The sequence below is a fragment of the Charadrius vociferus genome, unplaced genomic scaffold (assembly GCF_000708025.1).
Source record: "Charadrius vociferus isolate BGI_N301 unplaced genomic scaffold, ASM70802v2 scaffold385, whole genome shotgun sequence".
NCBI classification, from domain to species: Eukaryota; Metazoa; Chordata; class Aves; order Charadriiformes; family Charadriidae; genus Charadrius; species Charadrius vociferus.
Window position 1 is genome coordinate 5,182,415 of NW_009648925.1, and position 18,454 is coordinate 5,200,868.

The window sequence follows — 18,454 nt, forward strand, 5'->3', positions numbered from 1 at the left end:
CTGTGCTCATACCTTCACTATTTCAGCATTTAAAACATATGTATCTCCAGCCTAAAATGCATGTATTTGAGTCATATAGGAAATGAAATAATCAGTGTCAAAATGTGGGACCTCTGCTGTGGTGCGCTACTGATACAAGCTGTTTGGCAGGTTCATTTCCCTTTCCCTAGTTACAATGAGCAGCTCAAATCCAGCCAATGTAGGTGGTCACGGATGGACTGGATTTTCATTCTTCCCAGGTACTGTAACAAGAAGTGCAAAGAATATTAATGGGTTTAAGGCCAGAGAGGAGAGTATGCGTTGGTAAAACGAAGGAAAGAGAGGGAAGAAAACGTCCTTGGCCATATGAAACAGTCATCGCTACTGTGCGCCACTGCACATCGAATGACCACAAGGTGGCCCTACAAGTTCTTCTAATCTTTCCAATATGACTCGACAGAGGTCAGGGACACCACACCGTGCTCAGACACTACACAGCTAACTCACAGTGACTGCTTTCCATTAACACTTGAGAGGCAGCACAGGGTAAGTAAGACTAAACCTAGGGCGAGCAGAACACAACTAGATTCTGTTCCTCACGTTCAGAACTAGCTCCAGTGTGGTATTTCACTTCTCCTGAGGCAGAAGATCAAACGTGCATGTGGTTTTATATCCTGGTTTAGACTGTAATTCCAGTTATATTGCAATAAATGTAGAAGTCTCTTCCTGGATCCTAGCAAACCAGCTGGCTGTTTGACTCCCGTTCAGCAAGAGTTTGATCCCAAGGAAGTCTTTCAAAAGGATCCCTTAAGGATACGTTAGAAGATCGCAGTTTTCACAAGGTGGGAAGTGCAGAAACTCCTTCTTCTAGAGTTCAGTGGTGAGTAAACATTTTGTTCTTATTGTAGCATCCTCAGTGACTGGGCTAAAAGGGAGGAAAAAAAAGAGGCCCTGTAAATACACTCATCCCAAAAGATCTGCCATGATGGATTAAAAAAGAAAAAGACGAGTATTGTTCCAAAGAGTGTTAATAGTTGTTCCCCTCGTAATTTAAGGAGGTCAATGGACAACCTGCAGAAAAGCAAACTGGATCAACTTGACCCAGTGCAGCAGTAGCATCATTGCCACCCGCACGTTCACTGAAAGACCTGATCATCACTGCCATCATTCTGCCTTACCAGCAGATGGAATAGGAAGGGGAGAAGTTTCTACGGATTCTGTTCTCTGACTTTCTTAAGGCTTAGAAATAATTGGGGGACATTTCCCCCTCCCAATTCTCTGACAGATACTGAAACGCTGTAAAGAGATTTCTCAGAAAATTAATCTGTACCATAATTTTAGTCCAGTATTAAAAGGTGTTAGCAGATAAAGAAAGAAGCTGAAGTGAAATTATAATTAAAAAGAATGAATTGGTTTTATAGCACTTACAGCGACAACAGGTTTACCTCCAACTCCAGCTAAATTTGTAGCTTTGTTCCTTTATTTACTTAATTAAAATGTTTTCTTACACTTCAAACAATGTTATATAAAAATATACACACATCAGCCACTGTATTTATTTATAAGATTTCAAATGCTATAAAGTGAGACAGAACTACAGTTTATAAGCACAGCAAAAAAAGGCACTGTGTCTAAATGACCACTGTAACTATTTAAGCGGGAGTAGTAAGAGCACACACCTCCTTTCCACCCTATATACACTTCTGAAGTGAGCATTGAGGAGACCTTACCTTGCAAGGACCTCAGACGTCTGCTGGGATGGTGGCAATCCAGCTGACGACAACAGAGTCTCCGTGCTGCCTTTCACTGCCTTCATAGCCAAGGCAACATCATTTCCCAAAGGCCCATTGGAAATCAGTCCAGTCTGAATTGGAGAGAATGAAACAGGAAACTGAAATAAAAACCTGCCAGGACAAGACAAGCTAGTTTTTCAATATAGTTTATTTATAACAGGAAAAACTAAGGTTCATCAGGTTCAAGGGTGGACTTCACTAAATGCAAGTTCTTAAAGAAATGTTGCGGCATTTACCCGTAATGTAACACAGCAAAAATGTAGTTTAAATATTAACAGGATATGTATGATGTTTGATTTACTCCAGCTGAATTAGTTTTGGTCTTGTATGGGCTTTCAAATTATTATCAATTTTAATGTTTTACTATTTTACTTGAGCTCATGTTTCTTAATCATGACAAAAGATTTCTTTTTTTTTTTTTTTTCCTTTTTTTTTTTTTTTTTTTTGTTAAGGAACAGTCAAATAACTCACTGGCACTATCCACCTCGGCATGATTGTGGGCTGGGAAGACACCTACAAAAAGCAAACAAATGCTCATTAGAAAAGGTTGGAACTAGCTGAGAACATTCTCAAAACAGTATTGCCTCCCAAAACAATACTGCCTTCCCAAACAATCTAGAATATTTGTCCATCGCTAGTCTTTGAACCGTGCTAGTGATTAGCCACAGAGGATGTGACTTCATACCAAAAGGTAAATGGCACCCACACAGCACACAGCCAATACCCGCTCACTCACAAAACACTGGTAGCAGTTTCAGCATAGCGTTCCCTTCCAAAAGGCAACTGAAAGCTTATTTTTCAAGTATTTATTTTATATATGTATACACACACACATATATATATCTGTGTGTGTAAATACACATTTACATATAATTTTTGAAGTATTATATATACTCAAAAGCCCGAGAAGCAGGCTGGCACTTGCAGGTGCACTAAAACAAGACTACAGGCTCTTGTGGCACAGATACAAGTTAACTCATCAGGTTCCTTCACTTCCATCGCACAGCTGTAGGCCCTACATCCCCAGGCCAGTCACCCCGCAAGCGCAGGGGCACATCTGCAGCCATCCAGGTCAATCACCGCTTCGCTCTACTGCAGCAGATCCAGTCCTGGTGGAGAGATACTAAAGCCAGAGGAGAGTTTACGAGTAATAACCACTGTATGTGTGAAGGAAGAAGTTTGGTTTTGAAATACATTTACCCGAGGTGTAGCTTCTGTAAAGTCAATTAGATTCTCTGTCAATGATGTTAAGGAAACGTCCTGGTCATCTGGAGTGCTCTATGGAATAAATCAGTTTTGAATTGAATGCCCAGTAGTAACCAGATAGGTCTGCTGAATACTTCAGTGGCTTTCCAAGTTAGAGACCAGTGTCCTTAATGAACACGACTGTTTATCAGGTCTGTTTTCTCAAATCTTTCCACATGATCTTTTACAATAGCCTTTTCATTTCACTTATTCTCATCAATGTACTGGAAACAACAGTTATTGCCACGTAAGCTGTGAAACTGTCCCATTCTTCTATGTGAAGATGGGGTACCGTGCCACTCGACAAGAAAGTCAGCGAGGTCTGTGAGCTGAGTATTCGAACTCAGAAGGCAAAATTGATAATTATTCAGTGGGATCAACTACATAATACCGGTTTAGAGGGACAACAGCTAAAGGGCATGATGCTTTCAAGATCCAGAATAACCCTTTGCTCTGCTGAACTAACAGCAGAGTCCAATGTTGGACTCTTCTTTTGTTTTGGAAAGGGACAAAGGAAAGTTGACCCCTGAATTACTATGTGATTTTCATGGAGTCCAATTAAAAATTACCTTATCCTTAAGGTAACCAGAATACAACAATTAAACAATTCAACTTTAAACTTTTCTCTCTGTGGTTACTTTGATAGGAATTGCCTGTGTCAGAATTTCACCCCTGCAGTCTCTTTCCTGGAGCATCAAATCACTGGGATATAAGGGGATCCCCACCAGCGTCAGGAAAACGATCAGAAACATATGTGTCAGGCAAAGAACCTGAAAGGGCACTCAGAAATGGCCTTTAGAGAGATCTGTACAGTGTCCCTGTTTGCTGCAGAAAGCACTCTTTGGCATTCACCAACCACTGGTATTCACTGAGTTATGAGAGGTATGCAGCAAGGTCTGCTGTGCTTGCCTGGAGGCATGGTAGCTCACAATGCGACACAGAGAAGCCTTCCAGGCCGGCAGGTGGTGATACCTTTGAAACAGCAGCCTCCTCAGCTGCAGCCAGATTAGCTGGAATCAGCAGGTCCTCCTGGTTAGAGGCAGCGTTGTCCTCATTTAACACATTACTGAAAGGAGAAAACATTCTCATCAGCACACTGCCTGGATAGCATGAAAGAGTGCTGCTTCCCTGACAGCTCAACCCAACAACTCAAAAACACCAGTTCTGCGTGAGGCAGACAAAAGACTGATGTTTGTGAGTATGTTGAAATAAATGTCTTCCAACGACCTCCCCAGATTACTGCTCTCTTTCACAGTTTCAGCTACAGCTGTGTATAGACCCAACAGTAACAATGTCTTCTATCTCAAAGGAGCTTCTTCAGCCCTTGTTTCTAATTTGCCTGAAGCGTTCCCTGCCATCCTCTTATCTTCCTCCTTAAAGCCAGGGGCAGCAGCATGTCAGGTATTTCAGTCATTTCAGAAGATGAGAGAGGTTCGCTTACTGCTTGCTAGGATACTCTCCCCGAGGCCTGGCCTACACTGATTAACTGTTGCAACAATAATTAAAGATGCATCGGTAAACCTGCTTAGTTAGATTTAGCCTAAACGCTCAGCAACCGCTCCTCATCTTCTCAGACCTGTTCATGATAATCTCCACGTCGTTCCCTTACCCCAGAAACACGTTTCTCCTGAGCCACTTACGGAACAAAGGTGTTTGAGGCAGGGAGTGCTTTCAGCAGCTCTCTTGGGTCTTGAAATACTGGACTAGTTGCCGGAGGACTACTCGGTGTTTTGCCTGATGGGAGAATATTCCTGGCACAAAACAACAAAAAACAACAAAACAAAAAACAGGTACAACCTTCCACCGAAAACTCTTCATGAATCCCTTGTTACAGCATACTTTTGAGATCTCTAGATGCATATTTTATTCAATAATCCCCATGGGCTTTCTGAGGTCTGACACACGGCTCATCTTCACAAATGGTCAAGAAATTACACGTTGTAACCCTTTAACTTTTTCAATGCCTGAAACCCTGCTGGAACTAGCAATCATTTGAGACTCAGTAATTCTCAGGAAATCAACTGGCAGTGTCGGGTTTTTGTACACAACTTTTTTTCTCCACGAGAAAACAGCTACTGTAAACAGATCCCCTCTCCCCCTGGTGAAGTTGTTCACGGGTCAGAATTAACCACAGTGATTGAAACTGCTGTTGGAACGATGTTTATCAAATTAAAGTATGGGAGAATAAAGACTCTCTGGATTACCTTGTAAATAATAAAACCTAGCAGCTATAGTGCTTTCTGGTTTTCATTTCAAGAACAATTCACGCTCACCAGGTTAAGCTATGCTACACAAGGTAAAATGCAACGACCACTGAGCCATTGAAAGACCACAATGAACTGCAGGTGCTCAGTGCCGTACTTGGGTAACTAGATCACATGTTTCTTCAAATTTATTCAGTACCTGGCAGCAGCATCCTGAATATTGGAATTCTTGACACCTGTCAGGCTGTCTTCTCTTACGACCTGAGAGGAAAACATGAACAAAGATATAAATTTCTGATACCTGTTTCCATCTTGCGTCAGTTCTGAGATTCACAAAAGAGCCAAACAGCGCAGAAGTGTGCTGTTCATCTGCTGCTCAGGGACTTAAAAGATCAATTCTATGTGTAAACCTCAGTGCAGAAATAAAAATAATTCAATGTTGCCAAATAAAATACCATTATTGGCTACAGAATTTACTAGAACATGCTAGAAGCATGGTCTTAGTCACAGAATCACACAATAATTTCTTGTTTAGAAGACAACCTTTGGAGGTTATCTGGCTCAACCACCACTCAAACCAGGGCTTGTTCATGGCCTTGTTCAGTTACATGTTGAGTATCATCGAGGATGGAGATTCCTCCTTGGACAACCGTTCCAGTACTGGACCACTGTTACTGTGAAGGAAGGCTGAAAGGCTCTCTTAACTCTGCCTTGGACTTTGGCTCTTGGAGCACCCTTATCTGCAAGGCACCTTCTCCAACACCAGCCAATTGAAGAAAAATGAAACATCTGAGAACATCACAGTCCTTATAGGGTTGACTATTTACCTTGTGCCCTGCTTCTGCCTGGGCCTTTAGGATATTGCTTTTGATATCTGCTGGAAGCCATGTTGCTGCCGAGGTTGGGCTCTCAATTGCATTGTTAAGACATTTATCTGTCAACTTTACCACTTCATCCTAGACATGAAAAAAATCTTTATTAGAAGCAGTTCCCACATAGAAAATAACAACAAAGCTCTGAGTGAGAGGAAAGTCAGCAGGTTTATACTGAAATGAAAAAGCATTTTTTTCCCCTATATTTTGGAACTCAGTTGTAAAGTCACAGCAAAACATAATGTAAAAAAAGCACAATGCTTAAAAGTGGAGGTGCAAAGTGCTGTGCTAAAAATACAGCGTGCAAGAACTGGAAACTAAATTTGCAGCCTAGTTTACTGATAGATCAATAGAACAGCCATCATATTATATCATATCAGTATAGCCTAACTATAAGTTGATAATTTACTCTCAAATGCAAGTTTGGAAGATTTTTACCTTAAAATTCACTTATAAATCAGAACAACAGTTTAATGTGCTATTAGCTACCTCTCCCATCACTGATTATATCATAGCAAACTGGCAGCCAAATACATAATGAAGACAATTAAAAATGAGATACCTTTCACTACACTATATTTCATTATGTGAATTGCATTTCTTAATTATAAAATGTTAATTAAGCACTCAATCTACTAATTGCTATTTGATAGTGGAAGAAGTTAATTAACTGAGTGGAAACTAAACCTTGTGACCTTTCTTCTCAGGGTACAACCCAGCAGGGGGAGACAGAGTCCTGCTTTCTCCACCATATGCCACCATCTCGACTAAGGTGGGCTCTTCCCAGGAGGTGAGTGCTGCGTTCCTGCAGCATACCCCGGAGCAGGCACAATCCTGCTGCGCTCCTACTCGCACCAACTGCAGCGTGTCCAGAAGGAATGAAGCCCATCACATTGAGAGATCGCAGGGGGAGAAGTTAGAAAGAGGTGAATACCTGTCCCCCACGTTGCTCTCCATCCACTTTTAGCTTCTTTTGTTCACTGGAAACAGTAGTGAGAATCTCTCAGTATTGGTCTTTAGAGAGGGGAAAAACATTTCCTCTTCTTGTCTCCCTCTAAATCATCTTTCGGGGTAGGCAAATAGGAACTTATGAGACTAAGGGAGAACCTGTTTTAAAATTTGGACCCCAGTCGGCACCGAATACAGACATTTGCAAAATCTTCAAGGATCACTGTCAACATACAATGGTATGAGGACCAACAACCAGCGTTGCTAATTACTATTGTTAGTAGACATTAAGAGATGCACATTCACATAATTCATGAAGACTAACAAAACCATGAATTATTAAACATTTAAGTATTTTTATTTTAGGGAAGCTGCTGGAATTGCCAAAAGTCTGGAATAATTAAGACTGAATTATTATTATTTGTACAGTCACAGTACCCAACTGCGACAATCCTTAAATCCTTACACTGGACCTCACTGAACAGGCTATAACAGTCCCTGCACAGAATTTCTTATGAATTATTCCAGTACCAGTGACATATTAAATTTGATTATTTTAACTGAGCACATCATTACAGTGGTGCTTTAAGGACCACTTTATAGTGTAACTTCCTCTCAGCTGCCTCCACCTGAACAACCAGTTTAATTAGGTCACTCTAGTCTATTAGCGATTAGGATTCCCAACTTTCGAAAGGTTTAGTGCTATTAATAAAAATTTTAATGTAATCAATTACAAATTCTATACCACCAAGGCAGTATTTCCATCAATACTAAAGATACATTTTTTCAATCCTTTCTATTTTGTGCCTGAAAAAACGGATTGGTGTTTTATTGTTTGGTTTTTTTTTTTAATGGAAAGAGCATGTAGCTAGAGGGGAAAGCATTTGGCACCTCAAGATGTCTAATTTACAAGACATTTAGTTGTTCACATAAAACAGTAAAGCTGCTGGGATTCGTAAATATTCTAGCTCCTTACAAATTTTTATTGTTTCCATACACTAGACAAGCTATATTTGTAGTTTATTCTTCAATCAAAATACAGAGCTAAGCTGCAATGTGAAAAGGGAAGGAAAGATTAAAGGCAGCAGCAGGGTGTGCGATCCCAAACCTTTGTGCTTTTGAGCAGTGTTCCTGGTGCCACTGAAAATCACTTTGTGCAGAGAGATGGAGGCACATTTTGGAGCAACTTCCACATGTTTACAGATCACAACGAATTCAGAAAAAGAAAACCCTCACGTCTTTGCATTTCTGACTCTGGAGCAGACTTTGAACACAGGCAAACGAGGCGAACTTTTTATTGTTCATTTCACTTCAGAAGCTGATGAAAGTGGAGCGTCGGTGTATTTAAGAGCTATGTGCTCTCTTTTGTCAGATCTGCTCACTGCACCAGTGAAAGCTGGGAAAGGACAAAGTCGCATTCTTCCAACCCAACAGATTTTGGCAGGGAGCGGAGATGAAGAATGAAGCCATTCATTCCCGCCTTCCCAGTTCTTATTCTAGAAAGATTTATCTTTTTCTCTAAAAGAACACAGATAGCTAGATAAATATTTCCCTATCAAAGAAATCAATCAAGATTGCTTGATTGCAAGTATAGAATTATGTACAGATGATGCTGCCTGGCCATCTCTGACCCCGATGGAAAATAGTTGAAGATTTTTAATTAACAAAGCTGAAGTGAATAGTTTGTTGGCATTTGATAGTGTCACTTAGGAAGTTCAGGATGCAGCTCTGCCTTCATAAGCAGAAAATTAATGCTTTCCCTTGGTGCATTTTACCAAACCTTTTATGTGCTGTAACTGTTTCCACAGAGGTAGGTATCTTATACACTGGTAAAACTTAAGGGAGAAGATGAGACATGCTGAAATTTGTAATCACACACTTTCAGAGAGAACACTGTAACACTGTTCATCTGAAGTAACGGGAAGCTCTCGGATCTAAGCTCACTGCAAGGTTTTAGTGGATATACTGCAGTCCCATTCAGTTCTCAGAAGTAGGTGCCATAAACACCTCTTTTACGAGTAGATTAAGAGCAGAACTATGTGCAGGAGGACAGCCAATTTGTAACAAACACCATAAGTGGAAATTTATATTTTTTCTAAAGCAGCCTTCAAAAGCAGGAAACAAAGTGTTTGTAATAGTTATTTTTAGGTCATTCTTTTTAGGACTCATTTCCAAACCATTAACATTCATCTCTAATCACGACTGGGGGTGCTCATTCGGTGCTACTGTAACCTACGTGTCTTCGCAATTTGAAGCATACAGAATTTAACGTATACGGAGACAGCCTCTTATCTTTGTCTACCTTTTTAAACAAACAATTTCAAGTGACCTCTTGGTAAGCTACATCATTGGCTGAAAAGCTTTATTCAATCTTTTCTACCCAAGGGAATCCACTGATGATCTACTCTTACATTTTCATGACACAATTTGCACTTCCTTCTTGAAAGCTGAAAGAGAGCCAAAGAGAGACTCATATTGGCAATACTGTTGATCCATACCTAGTGTACCTCTCAGCTATGCAAACGTTCTTGCTCTCTAATCAGGTTACTATCAATCCAGTATCTGTAACCTCTAATATCCAAAGTTAATCGGCACCTCCCACGACAGCAGCTGGATAACCGTAACTGCACTGTATTGGCAGCTGTTTATTAGATTAGCCCATTACAGGAATCTTGTCTTGCTTACACTGTATCAGCCACAATTTAAAACCCACTAAGACACTTCTGCTCCATTCATTCCATTTAACCAATTAAATGTTTTTTTCCCCTCTCTGTCTGAAGTAAAATGGAGCTCAACAGGCAAAAATATTCTGAAATAAGCTGTGTTCATTTGCTTTAGTTTATGCAGAGGCAGTGTTTCAGCATAGCAGGACCTATAGGCTACTGACTAATCTTCTTAGAGACTTGGTAATCTTTGTAATGCACTCACCAAGCAGAGAGGTGCACAAGGCATCCATGACAGCAGACCTTAAAGGGGACATGAGCAAAACAGCCTGCAGCATCAAGCATACCAAAGCAGCAGCCTTCTCTTACACAGAAAGGGGGAATAAATGCTCAGGAATGGGTTTAGCCCAAACACGCACTGCAAAACAACCCTCTTGGCACTTGGCTCATTTTACTATTGAGGAAACAAGAAAAATCACAGCTGCTTCACCGAAAGTCAGATAAATCCTCAGGCCTCCCTGCAAGGGAGGGTAGTACCAACAGAAATAACACTGCCAGGTGTTTCACTCTCTCTGCTTGTTCAAAATGCAATCAAGCACCTAAAGCTTTAACACAGGGGAAGCAGAGTAACTTGTATTTTTTTCTCTCCCTCCTCTGCCCCCTCCTTCTAAATGTGTGATTTATTTACAGGCAAACTTGGAGGAAAACCTAACTTCCAAATTTTTTTAAGGCTCATTAAAAAAAGAATATCCTGCATGGGTGCAGTTGTCTGATAATCGGTAAGTCTATGAAAGTTCACTGCTGTTGTAAGATCCTGTCCTCTCCATCTCTTCCAGCAACACTACTTAGTTTCACTAAGGCTCTAACATTTCTTTGAACCCCTCCATGAACCTAAATAACTCACTATTTAACAACTTAAAAAACAAAACAAAACCAAAAAAACCCCAACACTTTAACAAAAAATTCAAAACAAAAAACAGGCTTTTTTTTTTGTTGTTTCCTATTTTGTAGGCTACAGTGGTTCACTGAAACATGCAGTGATTTCTGGAGGTGACAGAGGGAAGCCTGGGAGTGAAGAGCAAAGAGAAGCAATGAAGAGAGCACTCGTCCTGTTCAGGGCACTGAAGCTTGTACTTTGGCTCAGCTGCCTGTGAAAATGCAGCCTGACTTGCTTGAAAGGATTTATGAGAGCACTAAATCAAACCACATCACTCCTCTCTGTGTAAACACACACAGCACTAACACCTACTTCAGAGAGCAGGTAAAAACTGTTTACTTAACAGGAGGGACGGATCACCAGCAAACTAGACTCAAAACAAAACATTAGCACAACATTCTGGGAGGGTTACCAAAGGCAACCGAAAAACACCAGGAAAGCAGCTCACCCCCTCAAAAGAGAGGGTGAGCTATACACCATACAGTCAGCAACCTACAGATAAAGGCAACTGAGGAACATTTCAAGCATTTACACCTTTTACTCCCACTGATTTTAGAAAATGTCACCAGGCTGCAGCCTGCGTACATGCACATGCACCTCTAACCCTCATCTTTATCTCACTGCCCTGTCACACACAGATTTATGTTTAACAAAGCATTTGTATTTCCCCTACTATCCCCCAATATTACTCACTCATATTCTTAAAAATCTTGCAAACGGACCAAGGTAAGCGGAAGACTTTTCAGAATGATCTGAACAAAACTCAGCGACTCTGTCAGGAGGAATGAAGCCCAAGTACCTGTACATTTATGTTTATGTTGGGACGCTCAGTTGGCATGGGGCTGCTGTGCTCCGTCTCCAGCTGTTTCAGTTTTAGGAATGCATCTTCAAATGCTGAAAAAGACAGAAAAGGTATCATCTTGCTAATATCACCACGGAGTTATTCGACTTGTAACTTGCATTATTGCTGAACATAAATTATATGATTTTAAAGGTGTGGAAGAAAGCACAGGGATGAGGGAAGCTACTTGCTCAATCTCCAGTGCAACTCTCAAGCCTACAGACTGTATGTACCTAATCACAACACTCTGCACTCCTGCAAGGTCATTTACCCAGCCATCCTCCCAGCGAATGAGTAAGCAGCAAGAGTTAATTGCTCAGATGTTGCACTTCCCTTCACTGTATTTGTGGCTAAAGTCAGATCCCACGAAGAGCTGTGACTTTTCCCTTGCACCTCTGTCCTTGGAAATAAGCTGCTTCCAGCCGAAACAGGCAGAGCTGACCAACTTTGTTGTCCCAGTGATGGGTAAAACTCTCATGCATATAATCAAAGGGAGCTTTCTAAAACACTTCTGGATTTTTGTAAGGAAACAACCTCATTACAACCTAATCAGTTAACTTTGACTGCACACATCATAACAGGTAAAAACCTGTAAGCTTGCTTACGATCAGGGTCTGCTTTTTCAGCAGCAGTTTCCTTCGTGCCAGGATGAGGGCAACTAACAGCCTCTTCTGAATCTCCTGTTGCCAAGCCAACAGCTGGACGGCCTACGGCATCATCGACACAAGTTTCTGGCAACTCCGTGCTGTCTAGCAAATCAACAAGAGGTACACTGCAAAGGCAGAAAGATGGGCAGAGATACACAGAATCACGTTACTGCTCTTTCGGTAACAAGAAGTTCTAACACATGCAATCTCTTTTTTCAAGCTGTCTTCTGGTAACCAGACACATTCTGTAAAAACTGCTTCACGTAACTAATAGATATTGGCTTTTTACATAGGATTTTTACACGAGAAAAAGAAGTTAGGGGGAGGGAAGTTGATAGTGTTCACAAAAATCTATTTGTACAGCACTTCACCCAGCACTTGTAAGCAGAACAGAGGGCAGACAGGTGCACTGCATAGGTCTGCACTGATGCTATATTATGGTTATAGCACACCTATAACTAGTTTCAGCTTTATTAACTTGGGCAGAAACATGAATGAAGCCTCAGCAGTTACAATATTTTAAGTGAACTACAGCATGTACACTGTGCCCTGTTAGGATCACTTGTTTCACCTCCTTTGCTTTCAAATGGAAACATCTTTTTATTTTATCCTACCATCTGCATTTACAATGAAAATAGAAAAACAATTACAAAAACAAAAGTTATATTATGATGCTTATGTTGTGCAAACAGTCAGGAATCTCATCCCTCTCTTCAAAGTTCAAGAACAGCTAAAGCTATCCGAACAGCAAACTGTAACAAACACGGGAACAACAGCTGTTGCAGAACACGATGGTTCATCAGACAACCTGTGCACACAACAGCAGTTTGATTGTCACCCATTTCAATCAGCAATCAAATTTACATACGGTTTGGTTGCAATATTGATATAAGAAGAAACAAAATCTACCACTTTTGAAAGTCCTGTCCCAAATATGAGAACAATGATACCAAACAAGTACCCACCACAACAGAACTTACCCTTATGCATGGACACAGACAATTCCTACTTGACAGTTCAGACCAGCTTCTCCCTTATCACTACCCGGTTAATGCCCCACACCTCCCTCCAGCCCCTGGAATTTGGAAGCAGTCCCATGTTGTCACTAGAGGCTCCAGGAAAAAACTCCTCCCTCCCACTCAAGCGCCCAAAAGAATCCTTCCAATGTTAAATATACACCTCTGAAACAGATTACAGGATATCACCGTTCTAGTGCTAATAATGTACGAATCATCTTAAGACAATTAATTGCCATGAGGCAAACTGAGGTCACTTGCTTGGCTCTCTTAAGCAGTGGAATAAGAAGCTACTAACAAAGCAAATAGTATGAAACTTTTCAGTCTACTGTACGGCCTCTCTGTGCACCACTAATGGGAAACGGCAAGCAGCAGATAGTCTTGCAAACAGGGAATGTTGGATACAGGGAACTTCAATTACTAGAAGTAATAGGCAGGAATAGATGCTCTTCCAATTAAGGCAACTAAGAAAGTGAGACTGAATCTCATACCTTACTATCAGAGGATGCCTATGCATGAGTGAAAATGTTTTATAATCTTCACATGAAGGCAACACTTTCCTTCCTATTTTCTGACAGTTTTCTGTAAATAGCCTCCCAAATGTTTAATACAACCAGTATATGAAGTTCAGATTTTGCCTGCAGAAAAGAGGTGCTGATGCCATGACATATTGAAGGAACTAGGTATATGCTCCTATGAACTCCACATAAGAGAGAGGATGTAGAGCACCAGTAACAGTTCTCTGTGCTGTAATCTTCTAATGCCTTTCTTGGCATTGCTGCACAGTGGAGAGAAAATGAAATTTGAAATTTATGAAAATTGAAAATGAAAAAATGAAAAATGAAATTTATCTTCATTAGAAAATCACTAGGATGGTAACACTAGCCTTTCCTCCTCCCCCTCATTACAACTGCAGTAACATTTACTAGACAGACAAGAGAGCTGATTCAAAAACCTGCCCACTAGACATAAAGGCAGTCTTGAAATCTGGTGGCATATTCAAATGGCACACCCAATGTCTAGTCTTGCCCTGAAAGCAGTGTACTACTTACATTAAAGTGATGGAAGTTTGTAGAAAACCTTATTGCTGTTTGTGCCACGGGATGGAGGACTGGCTGAGGTAGCAAGGACAACTGGGGTGGGTCCCTGCAGCTTCACCCCTGCATCACAGTGGGGCCTTGGGGAAACTAAATGAATTTTAGGCAGACTCAAGAAAAGCCTCCTAAGCCAAGATTCAAGTAGAAACTGACCTCATTTTGCCTTCAGACCCACTGAAACACCTGCTCAGCCACCCTGAGATAGGCATATACAAGAAGAAAGTCAGACTAGGGAGACTCTCAGCCACTGGAATTTGCAGGCACAAAAGACGAGTTCCCCAAAGAGCATTAAATTGTTCAAGGCCACCCAGATTCTTCACCGTCTTCAGAGCATCACCAGGAAGCCTACCACGTCAGCTTCATAAATGGCCAGAGTACAGAAGCAAAAAGCACAAGATACTATTTTCATCACTTCACAGAATTTCTGACTTCTCTTACAAAACACTGATGAACTGTCACATCAATCATAAGGGAAATAATAAAAGGCTTTGCAGTAGGACTCCTAGTAGAAAAGTAGGACTTCTACGACAGTCAGTGTGCAGTACTCAAGAACGAAATGGGCATTAGCTTTCCACGTTCTGGTAATTACCCTCATAAAAAGGGATATTTGAACTTTGCAGAGTAGTAAGTGCCAGGCTTTATGTCTTCAGAATGAACTTCTATCAGCATATTTTAAGAAATATTCTGAGGGGAAAGCTGATAAATGATACCACAAGTTCAAGCCATACAAATAATTACGAGTATAGGAATAATCAAAGGGTTTTAGTGCATGGAAAGGTTTGTCAACCCAGTAATAAATCACACAGAAGTTGTTACATGCTCAGAGAACTCCCCCAGTTAAGGGAGTTAGCTACTACATTATTTCTTCTTTTTGCCTGACAAATATATAGAAATTAGTATGTACCATGCAGTGTAAAATGTATAACATGACTGAGAAAACTGTCAGTTACAAAGGGTACTTTTTTTTTTAATCTCCTAGTTGAAAAGGAAAACAATACTTCATTCTAGTTTGTGAAATACAATCTGCAAAATACAGTAACTATCCGAGTCTGTGGCAAAAGAGATAATTCTTTTGCAAGTACTCTAATTTAAACCTGCAAGGAGCACCACACAATTTATTTTTTCAAACTGATAGTGACTGCAAGGTAGTATAATAGTATGAAATTCTTTGTTCATTTCCTTCATTTGGGGGCATTCAATGTTGTACCTGAAGGTAGGAAGAGTAGTAAATTTAAGCATGTCACCTTCTCAGATTTTTTTTCCCCTTAACAAAAACGCAAAATATTCAGGAAAAAAAAAAAGAACTTCCTTTTCCTTTTAAAGTGAGGAAAGCAAAAGAAAAAATCCTGGGGATGTATGCTGCTATAAATGGAAACTGTTCAAGTGCATTCAGTTTCTAATCAAGCAGGCTGAGTCTCACATTCTAAGACTTCTGCTGTCTCCCATTTGTTTGAAGATAATTCCAAATACTGACATAGTGTAATAGACACAAGCCAATAACTACAGGAAAAGAAAGAAAACACCCTTAGGAAAAGGTGCTGGCTGCAGAACCTTTGTGGATATTAAGCAAAGATCTGTCACCACCATTCTGTTCAGACAGACATCCATGTGTTTCCTCAATGCTATTTCTTGACCGTGTCATCTGTCCCTGTAAAAACACAGCCAGGTGTTGCTGGTACTAGTGTGGTACGATTTCTGTCTACTATTGAGAGCTGTCATATACCCTAGTGGAAAACAGGATAATAATTCTCCCTAAGTCAATGAAGTCACACTAAAATAAGCCTAGCACAGAGCAAAATCGACTCTCGGGATGTATGCAAGATTCAAGGCCACATGGAAAAAGCATGCAACACATATACCGTACTAAACCAAATCAATTCTAAAGGTAGATGGATTTCAGTCAACCAGAGTTGCGCTATCCTGAAGCTGAACTAATTCTGCTGTCATGCAAAAAAATATATTACAAAAACTTTAGCCACAGCTTTAATTACCAAATTTGCAGTTAATCCCAGGGCAGTTGGTGACAGCCAGCACACTGCAGGCAGCTGGGACATCCGGCCCTCTACTCAGCACTGGTGAGACACTCCGAGTGCTGTGCCCAGCTCTGGCCTCCCCAGCACGCAAGAGACATGGACATACTGGAGGGAGTGCAGCAAAGGGCTATGAAGATGACAAAGGGTCTGGAGCACCAGACATATGAGGAGAGGCTGAGAGAGCTGGGACTCTTCAGCCTGGAGAAGAGAAAGCTCAGGAGGATCTTATCAATGTGTATAAAAACCTGACGGGGGCAGTGAAGACAACAGCCAGACTCTTCTCAAGAGAGCCCACAGACAGGACAAGAGGCAGCGGGCACAAACTGAAATACAGGATATTCCACCTAAATACAAAAAAAAAAAAAAACCAAACCTTTTTGCTGTGAGGTTGGTCAAACACCAGAATGGGTTGTTTGGAAAGGGTGTGAAGTCTCCATCCTTGGAGTTACACAAAACCTGGCTGGCGTGGTCCTGAGCAACCTGCTCTACTCGACTCTGCTTTTAGCATGGGGGTGGACTACATGATCTCCAGAGGCGCCTTCCAACCCTCAACTGTTCTTTAATTCTATGATAGCTACACAAAACTTCTCTGATACCCGAGGAGTCTGCCACTACTTGCGGCTGCCTGACCACTACCACAAGCACATCTGAACTTAAAACTCTGCAATAAAACAGTGACTTGCTATTGCAACAACGTTCTTGCATTTTAAATACAAAACTATGCCAAATTCCTTCACTCAAATTCTTCTCCCTCACGTACACACAAATTATACGATATTTGAAAGTTAAAACACCTGTTTTCATTTGCATATTCTTATGCAACTTTATAAAGAATAAAGAAACAAATAGGCTTGCTTTGGTCCAGAAGCTTACAACATTCACTTTGCAAAATCTAAAACAAAGAATAGCACGACACGTTGCTCTAATCCCCTCTGTTGATCCCACAGATCTTTAATATATAGCTTGCATATTCTATTTTTCTTAATTCTTCAAGCAGAATTATAAAATAGAAACACGCATTTCATTAGCAATCTCCTTTCCCTTGTCAGATGCAAGGGGGATGAGGCCAAAATATCTCAGGCAATATTAAGTTATGTCCTAGCTGAGACTTACTTTCTTGGTTCTTTGGGGCTGGATATCTGAAAACAATGTTTTTGTATTTCTGGGCTCTGTGGCAATTTGAAACTTGCTCAAACAATTTGAAAGTCATTCAACCACATTCTTATCCTAAAAGCCAAATACAAGTGAATTTTAAAAGCACTCTACCACAAGTTTTCCTCTTTTTTTTTTTTTTATATAGGAAAATTATATCGCAATTTAAAAGCAACTAACTTCAGAAAACACGTGAAAACAGTGTTCAAGGGTAAAGGTAGTTCTTCACGTTGTTAAAGGCCCCCAAGAACACCAGTGAGCCATGAAGCTGGAGTCTTAACCTCTGACTTAACAATTAACCTCATAAATCATATGGTAGGGCTGGTTTGTCAGGAAATATTTCTGTTTAATTTTAACTGGAGCACAGCAGCAAAGAAACAAAATTTTCTAGAAAGCAAAAAAAAAAATTACTCTTTGCCTTTTCAGGAGTACTGATAATTTTATTCTTAAAAAATTAAAATAATTCTATCCCATTTCCAAACAATACTTTTCAGAAGAGGACTTGTTAAAAAAAAAAAAAACAGTTAGTTTTTAGATCAACCATCTCTCAGATATTTTTAAATAATCATGGTTCAAAAGGAGGGGCAGTTACATCCTCTAGCTAAGATTTTTGAAACCACATTATAACCCACTGGATGTATGTGCAGTTTTGTTACAAATGCAATTTCCTGCATGGCTCTCAAAGTTAAACCCAGCTAAAATTTTTTTTTTTTTTCAAATCATTAAGAAAAATATTAACACAATTAAAAAGAAATATATATACTTTTTTCAATGTAAGAGCGATGGGTGGCTTTTGGTCTATGTGTTATTTTTTCTTTAAAGACTAAATACCAACAGCACGATATGCAGAGCCTTCATAATAAAAGCTTTTTTCCCCCCCGTCTATAGTCAGCTTTGGGTCCATTGTCCTTATATCAGAGACAGCTCAAAATGCAATTTTCCAGCCTCTGCTAGAAAGCAGTCTCAAGCTCCAGAAAGGCCCCCATCTCAGAGACTGGTCATGGTGGTTTGGACAGCATAGGTACCA

General features: G+C 40.4%; 1 protein-coding gene across 1 annotated transcript in view; it reads right to left on the reverse strand.

Annotated features, from left to right (window-relative positions):
• Window positions 1-846: 846 nt before the first annotated feature.
• Window positions 847-18,454, reverse strand: part of EPB41L5 (erythrocyte membrane protein band 4.1 like 5) — a 54,336-nt gene continuing 36,728 nt past the window's right edge. The window contains 10 exon segments of the mRNA XM_009887281.1: window positions 847-904; window positions 1,710-1,843; window positions 2,244-2,285; window positions 2,973-3,050; window positions 3,990-4,083; window positions 4,658-4,768; window positions 5,421-5,482; window positions 6,049-6,177; window positions 11,441-11,535; window positions 12,088-12,254. Of these exon segments, the coding sequence (XP_009885583.1) occupies window positions 847-904; window positions 1,710-1,843; window positions 2,244-2,285; window positions 2,973-3,050; window positions 3,990-4,083; window positions 4,658-4,768; window positions 5,421-5,482; window positions 6,049-6,177; window positions 11,441-11,535; window positions 12,088-12,254 (970 nt within the window).